This window comes from Vigna unguiculata, chromosome 1 (assembly GCF_004118075.2).
Source record: "Vigna unguiculata cultivar IT97K-499-35 chromosome 1, ASM411807v1, whole genome shotgun sequence".
NCBI lineage: Eukaryota > Viridiplantae > Streptophyta > Magnoliopsida > Fabales > Fabaceae > Vigna > Vigna unguiculata.
In genome coordinates this window covers 31,556,263-31,570,962 of record NC_040279.1, presented here as the reverse complement: position 1 = coordinate 31,570,962, position 14,700 = coordinate 31,556,263, and the positions used below count along the sequence as shown (strand labels likewise).

At 31.1% G+C, this 14,700-nt stretch overlaps 2 protein-coding genes across 2 annotated transcripts; both read left to right on the top strand.

Moving 5' to 3' along the window:
* Positions 1-144: 144 nt before the first annotated feature.
* LOC114173491 (tRNA (guanine-N(7)-)-methyltransferase non-catalytic subunit wdr4) lies at positions 145-3,145 on the top strand. Its single transcript, XM_028057939.1, has 10 exons — positions 145-338; positions 402-569; positions 668-833; positions 927-983; positions 1,056-1,126; positions 1,714-1,792; positions 1,885-1,944; positions 2,149-2,252; positions 2,343-2,403; positions 2,554-3,145. The coding sequence occupies exons 1-10, from the start codon at positions 223-225 to the stop codon at positions 2,920-2,922; spliced, it is 1,251 nt and encodes a 416-aa protein (XP_027913740.1). The 5' UTR covers positions 145-222; the 3' UTR covers positions 2,923-3,145.
* Positions 3,146-12,030: 8,885 nt separating this feature from the next.
* On the top strand, positions 12,031-14,289 carry LOC114192255 (protein MARD1). The gene is made up of 3 exons (XM_028081919.1): positions 12,031-12,687; positions 12,777-13,554; positions 13,747-14,289. Exons 2-3 carry the CDS (start codon positions 12,815-12,817, stop codon positions 13,841-13,843), a joined length of 837 nt encoding a protein of 278 aa, XP_027937720.1. The 5' UTR covers positions 12,031-12,687; positions 12,777-12,814; the 3' UTR covers positions 13,844-14,289.
* Positions 14,290-14,700: the final 411 nt, after the last annotated feature.

Here is a 14,700-nt window from a genome sequence, read left to right as displayed (position 1 = left end):
AAATTGTTAATATATAGAAGTGAATGACTATTTTTTTCCAAATTATAAAAAAATAAATAAATTTTAGGGGAAAAAACTTATTTTAAATTTAAAAAATAAAAAGCATATTTAAACGTGGAGGTTTTATTTTTTGTTAGTGGGTTACAGAGAAACTAGAAAGCCCAATATTTGGAACGGAGAAGCGCCAAACCCTAAGACGGAGGTTAGTTTCTCAGTGGCAGCATGGATTCGGAACCCAAAAAGGACATCGAAGTCGCTCCGGCACTTATCGCCGTTCACCCCGACCAATGCTCCGTCGCCGTCGCCGTTGGTCATCACCTTCGCGTCTTCGACCTCCTGTAAGCAAAACTTCATTTATCTCATTTCACTTCAACTCACTTGTTATACTGATAAACCCGCAGTGCCGGTTCCGCAGTTTCATTAACGGATGACTCCGGCGCCTCCCCCTTCCACACCGACAACATCAGAGCCATTCGCTTCGGCGCCAAAGGAAAACTATTTGTGTCCGCCGGTGACGATAAAACTGTCAAGGTCTGGTCAACACAGTCATGGCGTTGCATCACCAGCGTGTAATTTCAACCTCTCTCTCGCTCTTGCTTTGTGTTGGTTCACGTGCACTCTTTCAATTCAATCATTGATTTTTTTCCTTTTTTGCTTATGACATTAGGTCCTCCGAGAAGAGAGTATCCGCTGTTGCAATTAGCGACGACGGAACCTACGTTTGCTTCGCCGACAAATTCGGCCTTGTTTGGATTGTGGATCTCGATCCTCCGTTACACGATAAGAAACCGGCACCTCTTCTTTCTCACTATTGCAGTATCATCACTAGCTTGGTCTGTCACGTCACGTGTTTTTTCTTCATTTTGCTTTTCGAATTAATTTACTTAACTTTCTTCTAATTGTTCCTATGCCATTGTCTTATGTAGGAGTTTTCCCCGGATGGTCGCTTCATTTTAAGTGCTGATCGTGATTTCAAAATTCGTGTGAGCATTATTTCAAAGTTCGTGTCAGCTGTTGCCTTTTTCTTTTCACTAATAATTATATCCATATCGCAGGTTACTTGTTTTCCGAAGAATCCCTTAAATGGAGCTCACCAGATACAAAGTTTCTGTCTTGGTCATACAGAGTAAGAGTTGCTTCTATTATTGTTGAATTTGATGACGTTCAATGACTGCCATTATCAAATTTCCATGACTGTGGATACTGCGTATGGTTGCGTAATTTATTCTAGTGTTAAACAATACTAAGGGCATTTCAAATGCTAGTTTTTACTGTGCGTTTTAGAGTAAAAACTCAATTCTTATTTCATTATTTTATTAGAGAAAAATGAGTTGGCCATAAGAACTTGTTATTAGCAGAAAAACAACAATGGAGGGAAAAAGAATTAAATTTTAAAAACAGAATGCATAATGGGATCCATTAAAATAGGTTAGGAACTCATTAGATTTTAGCACAAGAGAAAATCACTGAAAGTTCTTTAATTATGAGGTACTAATGAGCTGAGTTCACAAAAAGTGCGTTAAAAACCTGCAATGCATTCTAGCATTGGAGATGTCCTAAGATATTGAGATCGTCTTATTAGAGATATTTTCAGAGTGATTGTTTCTCGTACGCTTACTTTCCTCCTAGACAAATGAATGAAGCTGTCTTGTTTTTTTCTAAGTAAAGTTTTCTTCCTGGTTTTAGAATAAATGAATATGCATCTCTATTCAGGTTTGTTTCCTGCCTTGCGTTCGTTCAGGCTCAGGAATGCCCTCAAGGCCTTCTTCTCTCTGGCAGTGGGGATGCCACAGTTAGTAATTCATTCAACCCTTCAGGATTCAGGCCTACTTTCTATTTTCTTTTAGATGAAAACATTATCAAACTGTGAATTGATTTTTTCAGGTTCGATTGTGGAATGTCGAGTCTGGAGCACTTCTAGATACTTGTGAGGTTGCAACTAAGGTATTTCTTCAATTCTTGGTGGCTCAAAGTTGTGTGTATATATATATATTTTCATTGTGGAAGCATTTCGAAAATTATTACTGGACTTGCCAATTCTTCACATATATGAAATAAATTTTATTTATATAAGGTTGTGGATTTGACTTATTTTTTGCTGTTCAACTTGGTTTTTACTTTCTTATTCTGCATCCTCTGTTTCCAAAGGCAGGACTTTTAGAGTCTGACGGCAAAGCAGAGGATCATGACCATGCTGTTACTGATTTATGCACTGTCCTTGACGGTTTGCTTGTTGCGGTGGCCATTCAGAGGCAAGTTTATCACTATAGCATTCTCGCATATTTCTCACTGGGAGAATTTTGTTTTGGTTTTCTGACAAGTTTGATTTGATAACTCTGTAGTTTGCAAGGAATAATATTGTTGAGTTGCAATGTTTCTGCAAAAACTCTTTCTGTTTCCAAGGTATTGCTCTTACACATGCTTGAAATGACCATTATTCACTTGTCTCATTCTGGTAATATTTAGTCAGGGTTTGTTTCTATTTTTAACATGTGAAGTTAGATTTGTTCTCATGTGTTAACTATTGTTCATTTATGATGATGGGAACTCCAGGTAGTTTCAATTGGTGGAGAGGCCTTTGTTCCCACCTGCTTGGCGAGCCCTTCTACAGGGACATTGTGGATGGTTACTGGTGTCTCTACTTTACCTGGTTGCAATTATCCCGCGTTGGCTCGTGTAAGAGTAATTTCTGGTATAGATGTTGAGCAAGAACCAGTTATTGTGGGAGATGATAGCATACCTGGGGGAGAAAAACTGCTAGAAACGTTGCAAGGAACTGCATCCGTTGATGACAATGCTTTTTTAGCAGCAGCTGAAGCTGTCAAAACAGCAATGGGTCACCTGTTGATAAAAAAACAATACCCTTCAGAGAATAGAGAATCTAGGAAGAAATGCAGAAATGATAGAAAACTAAAGGGTTAGCACTTTTCTTTTTCATTTTGTTTTTATTTATATATGAAGCAGTTTAGCACGGTCTCCTTGATCACCATTTTCCATAGAAGATTCCTGACTATCCATTCTATTTATTTTGATAAACTGTGCATCTGATATATTAAAACCAGATTGCCATTAATTTTGTTCAGTTATTTTAACATTGTTCTTAACATATTGTATCTTTTTGTTCATCTCTGTTACATTATCTATAGCACGAGTCCATGAATTCTCAGCTCTTCTACAGAGTACGATAACACGAGGCAAGTTTCGTTCCTCGCAATCATGTGTGCGAGAGCGTGTTTCGTTGAACTTTATTTCTGAGCTGATGCGTTGGTATATCACTTCGACTCTCAATTAGTGGTGAGTTGAAAAAATAGGATACGAATTTAAATATCATATTTTAAGAAATTAATCTAAATTTATATATTTAATTAAAATTTCAAAAATACATTGATGAGTTATTTAAAATTTGGTTTGAATATAAAGTTTCCTTATTAGAGAAAACGAATTAATAAAATAATTCAACAATGTTAACAAACACATTTTTGATAAAAAAACTTATCTTTTAAATGTTTTCTTCCCTTTTATTAGTTGTTAGACAGAATAATCACTAATGCATACGAAGGGTGGCGAATAGGAATTTGAATAACTGAAAAAAAAAATATAAATTTGTCTGTGTTAAGGATTCATTTGATGTTGAAAAAAAATTGTTATAATCTCGAAATCGGTTTACGATTACGAGAAGATGAATAAATAATATAGCCTTTACTCAATATTATTTCTTAGATTTTTCACCATTTGCTTCAATCCTTGAAAATACAAAGAGAATGTACATTTGTTGTGTCAAACCTAGAACAAAGATCTCGCTAGTTTTTCTTAGAATTGTGGAACGGTGTTGAATTCCTCAAAAACAATATGTTGCTTTTTCATATATCTTAAACTGATTACAGATACGAGTAATTCATACCGTGTAAGAAAATATACATATTAAAGGTCTAAACCAACTCTGAAACCTGAAACCGATTATTATGTTTATTGTAATGGACCATCGATATATCTTTTTTTTATTTTTATAATTGATTGAATAATTTTTTTATTTCGTCTGAGTTTCATCTACGAACAGTATACTACATTAAAATAAAACTATATTAAATATACAAGTTTTCATTATTTTGTAACCGATTAGGACATTCATGTAATAATTTAATTATCATGGTTTGCTTGTCTACAAAAATACTCAGGACAATTTAATTAGTTCCATAAATTTTGGAATATATTGCAATAATACCAACTTCAAAATTTTGAAAGTCCTAAGTTGCAATAATCATTTTTAAAATTAAAAAAAAAACATTTTTCAAGACACGTGACATGTTCTAACAATTAATTGAAATGAAATTGGGTAATTGATTTTAATTTCCCTGGTCTAATTTTAATTATTTTTATATTCGAGACAGATTAGATTTTTGTGTACATACATTATTTTGTACTATTTTGTATTGAGTGTATAATGACCTAACATTCTAAAGAAATGCCGAAGATAACTTAGAAACCCAATTATAGAAATCCTTGAACAACACAGGTCTTCTTTTTAACCTTGTCCAGAATAGTGTCTTGTCCTTATCACAGTTTCTTCACCAAAACTTGCGTAGGACTCGTCAGGATCACATTTTCATTCCCATTAATATCTTTCTTTTGTTATTTTTGGGGAAAAATGAGTCGATTCCTCTAGTCAAAAGAGTTTTTGGCTTTGTAAACAAGATTGTTCCATTCAATCGATGACGCGTCTTGGACCCATCTCATCATATCAACGATACATCAACACGTCAGCATCGATTGAGGTGAAAAAATTAATAACAACCGAAATGATTGAATTGATGAGTTCAATAACCATTGGCTCAACCCAGCAACTCCACTCATTTGATCCTCTTAACTCATAATGATACCAACTTGGCGCTGTTATTCCAATCAATATCAGACAAACTAATAGTTTCACCAAAACAAAAAAAATAAACTATAGTTTTACACACAAGCAACTTTATATTTAAAATAATTCGATTCTAATTTTTATCAAATTAATCTTAATTTTGTTGTTGTGTTCAAATAGATTTTAATTTTCATCAATTTTTTTTAATTTGATCATTTTTTGCTAACATCATTTAAATCATTAACAATCACCAGTGACTTTTCCGTATCACTTCGTAGTTTTCTCTAATTTTTTAAATTTTTTTTAAATTTTTTTTAATTTTTTAAATGTCCACCTGTCAACCCAGCAGCGTGTCACCTGTTAAAGTCAATGTTTTTATATTTAATTTGGTTCATATATTTGTTAATTTTGTTCAATTTAGTCCCAACTTTTGTTAACATGAACCAATTTTGTCATTCTCTGAATTGAAACCAAATTTAATTTTTATATTAAATTCACATTTTTTATTAAATGTTTTTATATAATATATTAAAATTCACATCATTATAACTTATATAAAAATTAAATTTGGTCTCACCTTAAGAGGGACAAAATTGGTCAATTTTAAATAAAACTGGGACTAAATTGAATAAAAATAACAAATATAGGAACCAAATTGAATATAAAATATTGACTTTGACACGTGACATGCTGGGTTGACACATGTACATTTAAAAAAAAAAACTCACGAAGTGACACATGACATTCACTGTGTAGGATCATTAATGATTTAAACGGTATTAACAAGAAATGATCAAATTGAATGAAATTGACGAAAATTTGGACCTATTTGAACACAAACACAATTAAAACTTATTTTGATAAAACTTGACGAAAATTAGGAAAAAAATATATTTTAACCTTTTATAAAATAAGTATAAAACAAGTAAAAACTTAAAATTATAGAAAAAAATTAAAAAATTAAAAAGAGACTAAAATTATAATTGGGTAAAAATAAATTAACAAAAATGTTTAATTGATTGAGTCTCAATCATTACCAACCACCAAAGGCCATGGATTAAGTGCACCATGCATTTCTTGTATTATTAACTAGTTTGAGATATAATGAAAAATTGTTTGGTAGATGCTGACGTGGCTTTCTAATCTTTTGTACCAAAGGAAAGTGAGAAACAAAGGAATTGAAGCAGAGAAAGAGTAGCATGACATGTAATGATGCGTGTACGGATACGATTCCTCCTCAGTTTTACGAAATATAACTGCCGTATACATTTGTATAATGTATACGTATATCTATACAGCGGAGAAAATATATTTTTTAAACACAAATATTCACTGTAACATTTTAAATGAATGATTAATAAAATCGTGTTCAATAGACAACATGAAATACGAAATCTCAGAGAGTGACAACATTTATGCATTTCAAGAGTATATTATATGAAGCTATTTGAAGTATTAATTAACATGACCAAGTTTAAGAATGAGAGAATCTCGATCTCAATAACGAATTTAGATAATCTGATTTTAGTATACAGGACAACGTACATCACATTTTAAAAAAAAAGAAAATGAAATTAATAATAATAATAATACGTGTTGTGTTCTTTGGGATAACATCATCCTCATCATCCCTAATGTGTCTAATGCTATATGGTTCTGACAACGTGGTCCTGTGTTTCTTTAAGATTTATCTAGAAAATAGCCGCACACCAAAGATTGAAGTAATTATCGTAGGTTATGTTATGGCAATAACTTCATCCTTATCCAAAAAAACTCAGTCACGTAAATTTCGTGATGATCAACCATGCATATATATATATATATATATATATATATATATATATATATATATATATGCTAATGTTTTAACAGTGTATAGAAGAATCGCATGAACGTAGTATAACATGTTAAGATCCATCCATGGTGTGATAAGAAGGAAGGTGAAATATTAGGGTTTTGACTGTGGTGATTTGCAGAGTGAGTATATGGGAGTTCCATTTCGAAGTTTTGACGTTGCTTTTGGGACCCCTTCTCCATATTTGGCTGCATTATAATTAACATCAACGTAGGGTGGTGACACTCTACCTAACTCCTTTACCTTATTCCGCCATCACTATGTCTCAACTCTTCTTGTCTTCTAGCTACCCAAAACCTCATAATTCAACCCAACTTACTATTTTCACCCCATTTATAACACTTTCACTTTAAACAACTTCATTTTCTGAATCCTTATAATGTCATATAAACTTTGCTATTCTACACTCACTTCACATTAATACTAAACAATCAATGCTATTTACTTTTACTTAATAACGTTATTAGTATTTCGAATATGTTATTATTGTTTTTAGAAATTTCACATCAACGTATAAGATTGATTTATAGCATAAATTAAAATAATCTTTATCTTATGAATTAATTTAGTGGGATTCAATTAAGCTTGAGTTATATTACTTTAAAATCATATAAGAGTTATATTAAAATCCATTATCAGCTCCAATGAATAACTCTATTAATATACTTCTTCATGCATAACTTTTTTAAGCAATTATGGTTGTGTGTAAGCAACTCTATCCAACATACTTCAATAATTAATTTTACTATCAACCAATATTATTTAACTTCATAACTTTCATAAAGAAAATTTGTCCATGGTTCATATTTTCTTTCCTTATTCGTATTCTAGTAAAATTTAAAAATTTAGTTCTCACCTATTTGATTAATTTACAGTAAGAGTTAATTTCTTTCGTATTGAAAAAAGGTTTACGGAAACTTTAATTCAAAAAGGTGAACTTAATCATTCTAATGATTAATTTTGATATTTTAGAGTTTCTGAGTTAGCTAGTGTTTGATGGAGCCAAGTTCAGAACGAGTCAAGTCAAATTATATTAAAATCAAAACTAATTTTATTAACTTAATCCATATTTTAATTGTTGGATTATTAATTATAGATGTCATGTAGACACAGTAATTTTAACACTGTGAGGTTATAATTGATCAGGATTGTTATATAACTAAATGAAATAAAATCCTGTTTCATCATCACATCCCTTCCATGACACTGATTCAAGTAAAACCAAGTTCGAATCTTTTAAACGATATGTTTTAAATACTGTGAATGAAAAACATAATTAAAAACAAAAATGGGTCAATCCTTAAAAAAGGTTTCTGGTCAATACATTTGTGGATGACTCTTCTATTCTTATTGTTCACTGTACCAACACACAGCACCATGAGAGGTATATATTGCGATCTCTCTCACCCACCTGCAACAGATAACATTTTTTGAATGGAAAAAAATTATTTCCTCCTTCATTCAAAATGAAATAAAAGGGGTAATTCAATTTATTTTTTTACGAACTTTGGTTTCCACAATCGTATTCATTGTGTGACCAAACACCCCATGTTATCCAATAATTCTAAATACATGCCAAATATTTCAGTTTGCAATTTCCACACTCCTCTTTCGCCACGTTTCTTTTATCCACGTGGAGCTTCTGAAAACAGAGAAGTGCAAATGTTGGCGAGCACTTTATGCAATTTATGGTAAATAAATTACAATATTTCGTTTAAAAATTTACAATCATTATATAATTTTTATGTTTAAAGAATAATATTATTATTAGTCATTTTCCTTCGTGTTTTGGCAGATAAAATTGACTTAGGAACTCTGGTAAACAAATTAATTTGATTATGTGAAAATGATGATTTCAAAATTCAGATCTGAAAGCCTTAACGGTTTCGGATAAATCATGTGTTCCAAACACAACCACGTGGACTGGTGCTGATATTTTCCTTCAAAACAAGCCACCAGGAATAATTTGTATTAGAACCAAAATTAGTTGTTAATTTAGGCCAAATTCTAATCCACTAGAAAAATTGGATCGCTATGTCATTTCCATGTTTCCAACTTGATATTTTAAATTACTAGATTCCTTGTAATCAATTACGAGAACTAACTCAACAGAATATTAAGACTGATTTTTAAATTATTTCATTGTTTATAAATTGAAAAATGATTTAATAGTCGAAATTAATTACTGTTTTTTGGCAGAAAATATGTTTTTGTCTTATATAAAGTAGAAAATACACGGCCCAGTAAGGAGAAAGTGGGCCCTGGATAAGATCGAAAAGGACACGGCTCTTTGGTGGGCCCATTTGAGCCAACGGATAATAGAAGTACGTTACGTGGGACAGGTAGGTTTCGTTAGTGGGTCCCATCCACGAGGATAAGCAATATGCATTATGCAGTCTACGTCTCTGTGCCTTGTGTCCCGTTTCATATCTTACATCATTTATTTATTTATTTGTTTAATATAAATGAAAAATATTATAACTTAAATGATTAACTCAGGTTTAACGTTTATTTAAGACGTAAATGGTTAAGTTTAATTTAACTTTGTAACATAAAATTTACATCTATTTTATAAATTTGTCTTATATTCACTCCAACTGATATTATTATATATCTTCGTTATAAATGATAACGGATCAGATCGGATATACAGATATTGTTTATTCATTAATTTCGCCTACAATAAACAAATTCATCTTTCTTTTCTCATTGCTTGTCTAATAATTGTTTAAAATATATATGTGAATTTTTTTAAATTTACGGATATACGTAGATATTTATAAATATTTTTAAAAAATATTTTATAAAGTTTTAAAATAAAAATTTAAATAAAATTACAAAAAAATATAAATTAAATATAAATTAAATTAATTTTAAATTTAATTAAATTTATCTTAATAAAATATAAATTAAATTTTAATTCTAATTTTTTGTCAAAAACGGATACTTATGAGTTCATGTATTATGATATCCACACCATACCTATTTATAAACGGTTATTAAAATACCCGTTACTCACTACCTGCAAGTATAAAATATTTGTGGATGTTAACTATTCATCGTGAATCATATTCAGAGATATTCACAAACACAAATATTTTTATAATCCTTAACTTTGATAATATTTAAAAAAATAAAATTTAAATCTAATTTAATTTTATAAAATTAATTTATAAAATACGATTTATTCTTCTTTATATATTATAAATATTTTTGATCTCTAATCAAATTGAGTCTCCATGGCTTATCTTTTCCTTACTAACCATCCAATTATGGCTATGCCCATTTACCGTTTTGTAATAATATGATTATATTAAAGAAGAAATAAAAGAAGGTTGGTTGACCTAAGTTTTCACTTTAATTTGCGTGTGGTGTTTTATTTTTAACTTATATTAATTGTTGCCTTTTAGTTTATTGTTTGGTAAGAATTGTAAAGAAAGAGTGATGTACTCAATGTTTTAATTATATTTGATGATTATTTTACGTAGTTACGAGATTATTTGTTGTATATTTAAAAGTTTTACTAAGAGAGAGATAACAGAGATCTATGAACTAATGAAAGTAAATTCTAAAATAAAATGATAGGGTTAGCTGGTGTGTCTGTTTCCCTGTTATGAGGCACTGTGCAAAAGAGAGTGTGGACAAAATACCTTCCATCACCCAACACAACATTCAAATCTTCAAAAAGGACAAAAATAAAACTGTTTATTCACACAGTTGGATGGTTGGAGATTAATCACATTAAAACAAAATCAAAACTAAATTAAAACTCAATTTCGAATACCATCTATGGTAGCTCATATATAATATTAAAACTGAATCATAAAAATTAAAAATAATTTTTTTTATCATTCAATTAGGTAATATAAAAATTAATTTCAGAGCCAGTATTATAAGAATATATTCAGTTTTTGTAAACAACAACACACTAAAATTCTTATATCACTTCAACTAGCAAACATATTATGCCACATACTTTTTAAACAACTCATTATAAATATATATATTAAATTTATAGAAGTTTTGTTCTAACAGATGGTTTTTATACGTAATTATTTTTTTCATTCTTCTCGTTAAACATCGTTCTTTGTATAAATAAAGTTGTTGAATTTTACAAGATACGATTACTTTTTGTTAAGCAACATCTTAAGAACTAGAGATATTTTCAAACATTTGTATTCATTTAAAAGTTTCAAGTAAATTTTAAAAGTGACATCATACATTAGAATAACAACAAAAAATATAAATTAATACCTTGTATAATATTCTTATAAAGTAGATGACCTAATAGCTAATATAATAATCTAAGAGCAAAATCTTTTAAATCACGTATGTATATATACATTTAAATTGAATCCATTTAGTGCTTCTTTTTTAGATTATCATAACCCATTAAATAATTTAATGGTATAATGAGTATTTTATCCAAATTATTATTTTGAAAAACAGGGAAGATGAGTTAATACAACAATTGTTTGATCGAAAAGAAATAAAAGAAAAGTAATGACTGATAAACAGATAAATACAATATAAAAATATATGTGAAAATTGTATAACAGATACATTAATTTTTTAATTTAATTTCACCAAAAATTTTAATCAAGTTTCTTAAATTAATTTCTTTCATTCTTTTTCTATTGTTCGTATTCTAACATAATGTTAAACAATGAGTAAAGAGGAAGAGAAAAAGAAAATGTAATGTAAATGTTGATAGAATAGTTGGTATGCAAAAAATTCTGTAATTTATTATTCTTTTTAATTAAATTTTTATTTTAATGAAGACCATTGTTTAAGTTAAAATATTTAATTACTTGCTCTGCATGTGTATCTGATGATTAAAAATATCTTAAAGCCCGTTTTATTCTCTTTCATTAATAAAACAATAATATATAGTAATATGCATTTTTGTGGAAAATATTGTATTTTAATTTCTAATGCTCAATTAATTTGAAATTCATCCTCATAACAATTTAGTGTTTTTTATAAAACAAAATGATTTCAAGACATTTATATGTTTTTAATGTAAAATATATATAATAATAATATTAAACACGTTAGTCAAACATAAAAATGAAAGCATTCTACTTTTGATTCTGAAATCTAATATATATTAATTTCTGTATTTTGTTATAGTATAAGTTCAAAGGCTGATATTTAAATAACACTAAATGATGAAGATGAAATTAAAAATTAACTGCATATAAAAAAATAAATTTAAAGAAGTTTTTGTTCAGTCAAATTAGAAAACAAAATGAGATAATACATACATATGAAGACAAAGATGCATTTCAGCATATATAGTAATAACGTTTGATTTTCATGCACACGACTCCTTTGCTTCTCCTTCGTTTATCTCTGAACTGGCATGTGAATCCAAACACGACTCTCTCTTTCTCTCTCTCTCTCTCTCTTCTCTCTTTTTCTTCTCTTCTTTATTGCTCCAAAACCAAAGCTCTTTATTTAAACTCCCAGACTTTGCAGCATTAAACAGAAAAAGAAATATAGAAAAATCAAAAAGAGTGAGGAATCAGTGATGGGGAGGAAGTGGCAGGAAGTTCATGTGCTTGGTAACGAAAACCAAACAAAGCTCAAGACTTCATTTTTGGGATGATGCTTTTCTCAGACACAGCATCAAATCCAAAACTGTTTGTTTTTCGTGATCTGTTTCAGAACGCCACAGATCAAATGGCAGAGCTGCTGCTGATCACATGCCTTTCACTGCTTTTTCTCATTCAATATCAAAACTGACAAAAAAAGATAACCGAGAGGAGCCAATTCTGTTTTCAGTTTTTCGTGAGTTCAAAAATAACGAGTTCCAAGTACAGAAACATTCCCAGTACGCCAGACAGGGTTCAGTGCTAGAACCAGGAAAAGGACCTTTGCTGGTGTTTTCCTTTTTGAAAGGAAATAGCAATCTGCATCCGTGTGAGTGGTTTGTTATTGCTAGTGCCATCACTCTCTATAACCATTTTGGGTGAGTTTCACTTATCATAAATATTTCACCATCCTTGTAACATTTTGTTATTGCTACTTTTTTCTAATTTTGAGTTGATCTTGGTTCAGGAGTAAATTTTCCTTGTGGGATCATTTTCGTTCCACTTATGCTGCTGAGGAACAGATCAAGAGCAGTGAGCAAGCCAGGTTTGATGGCTGATCATAGCTCTCAGCAATCCCCCACTCAAAACTATGCTAAAACTATTCCCTCTCTATTTGGGTCACCAAAATTCAGAGATTTCACCAACAAGTGTCTCTCTTCAGGAACCGAGGCCTTAAGGAGCCCAACTTCAATTCTTGATGCCAGAGCATTATCCCCTTTTGCCTTTGCAAATCCATTCTCAACTCCTCCAAACAAAACCTCCCCACCAAGCAGAACATCCTGGGACAAGCCTGATTCAAAGGGTCTTGCTCTTGCTCTTGTTGGTGCTTTCAAAGATGACGATAACCCAATTCATGACAGTTCTGAGACCAACAAAGGAAACGTTCTGCTTAGAGTGAAAATCCCATTTGAGTCTCAGACATGTGGTGATGATTTTGGAAGCAAGCCCAAGGATTCAAAAAACTCATCTGGGTCAGAAAGTTTTGCAAAGGATGATTGCGTTTCAACTAGTGTGAGGGCTCTGTCTTGGAGTGAGATGGAGCTTTCTGAGGAATATACATGCGTGATATCCCATGGACCTAACCCAAAAACCACACACATATTCAATAATTGCATTGTGGTGGAGACCTATTATTCTCTCCCCCAAAACCAAAACTCTCATTCTGCTACCTCCGCAAATTTCCTCAGCTTCTGTCACACTTGCAAGAAACATCTTGACCAGACCAAGGACATCTTTATTTATAGGTACACACACTTTTCCCATCCCAACCTTTACAATTTGCGTCACCAATAGTTTTAATCTTACCCATCTTCTGTCACTCCTCAACCACAACACAACAAAACTCGAGAGCCTTTTGATTATGTACTCTATGGTCTTTTTATTCATTCATTGATCTTATTTAGTTTAAGGTACTGAACTGGTTTATTGTTGTGCAGAGGAGAGAAAGCTTTCTGTAGCAGGGAGTGCCGCCACCAAGAAATGGTGCTGGATGGAATAGAAAATTTAGAGTTTGAAAGCAATGGCTTTTCTTGACTTCACCAGTGTGCTTTGCATGCACCGTGGCTCCAAAGTCCTGCATTTTGATGAGGATAATAACCGGAAAAAACGCACAAAGTCAAATCCAAATTTTCCATTCATCATGATTTTATTACAAGACTAGGAATAGTTCTAGTAGTAACAAGTTACTAGTTAGTATTTCATTGTAATCAGTAATGTCCTTTTTTCCTCTTTTTTTTTTTTACCACCCTTTTTGAAGAAGTCTTTTGAGTTGTTATTTTCTTCTTCTTTTTTGCGTCCTCTCCCTTGCAAATAGAGATAAGAGGGGATGTTGTAGAGTTCATTCCAAGTGATGACTAATTTGATTGCTTCTTCTGGTTTTCGGGTGAAGCAGAACGATGATGTGTGATTGAAAACAGTGCCTTTCTTTTTCTTCTTCCTTTGAGTTTATGATAATGATGGTGCTACCTATTGTTTTAGAAGGGGACCGGTTAATTATTTCTCACAAGATTCCTCTTTCTCTCTCTCTGCATGAACTCTATTATTATCATCCTTAGCCCTTCCTTGAGTTGATAAACAATTCAGCAAACCATTATAATAATACTCTACAAAACTGACAATGACACAAAAAATATACATCGGCTAAAAGTCCTTTTCCTTACCCATTACTTCATTATCCAATTGTTTTAATATTAGGTTACCCTTGGAAACTTTGATACGTATTAAATCCAGAATCCTCAATTTTCAAAGTTTGGAGATAAAAGCCGTTTGTGATGAATTAATTAAATACCCCAAATTCTTATTCCACGTCCCAACAGCTTGGTCCTAATCCATAATAGTGAAGCCAACAGATTATTGTCAGAGAACAGAAAAGGTATGAAATAACTGGAGTG

Bases quoted from the DNA above. Each gene is read 5' to 3' on its own strand.
- LOC114173491 (XM_028057939.1), top strand. From the start codon at position 223: ATGGATTCGGAACCCAAAAAGGACATCGAAGTCGCTCCGGCACTTATC. The intron at 339-401 runs GTAAGCAAAACT...ATAAACCCGCAG, and splicing joins CTTCGCGTCTTCGACCTCCT to TGCCGGTTCCGCAGTTTCAT. The intron at 984-1,055 runs GTGAGCATTATT...TCCATATCGCAG, and splicing joins ATCGTGATTTCAAAATTCGT to GTTACTTGTTTTCCGAAGAA.
- LOC114192255 (XM_028081919.1), top strand. From the start codon at position 12,815: ATGCTGCTGAGGAACAGATCAAGAGCAGTGAGCAAGCCAGGTTTGATG. The intron at 13,555-13,746 runs GTACACACACTT...ATTGTTGTGCAG, and splicing joins AAGGACATCTTTATTTATAG to AGGAGAGAAAGCTTTCTGTA.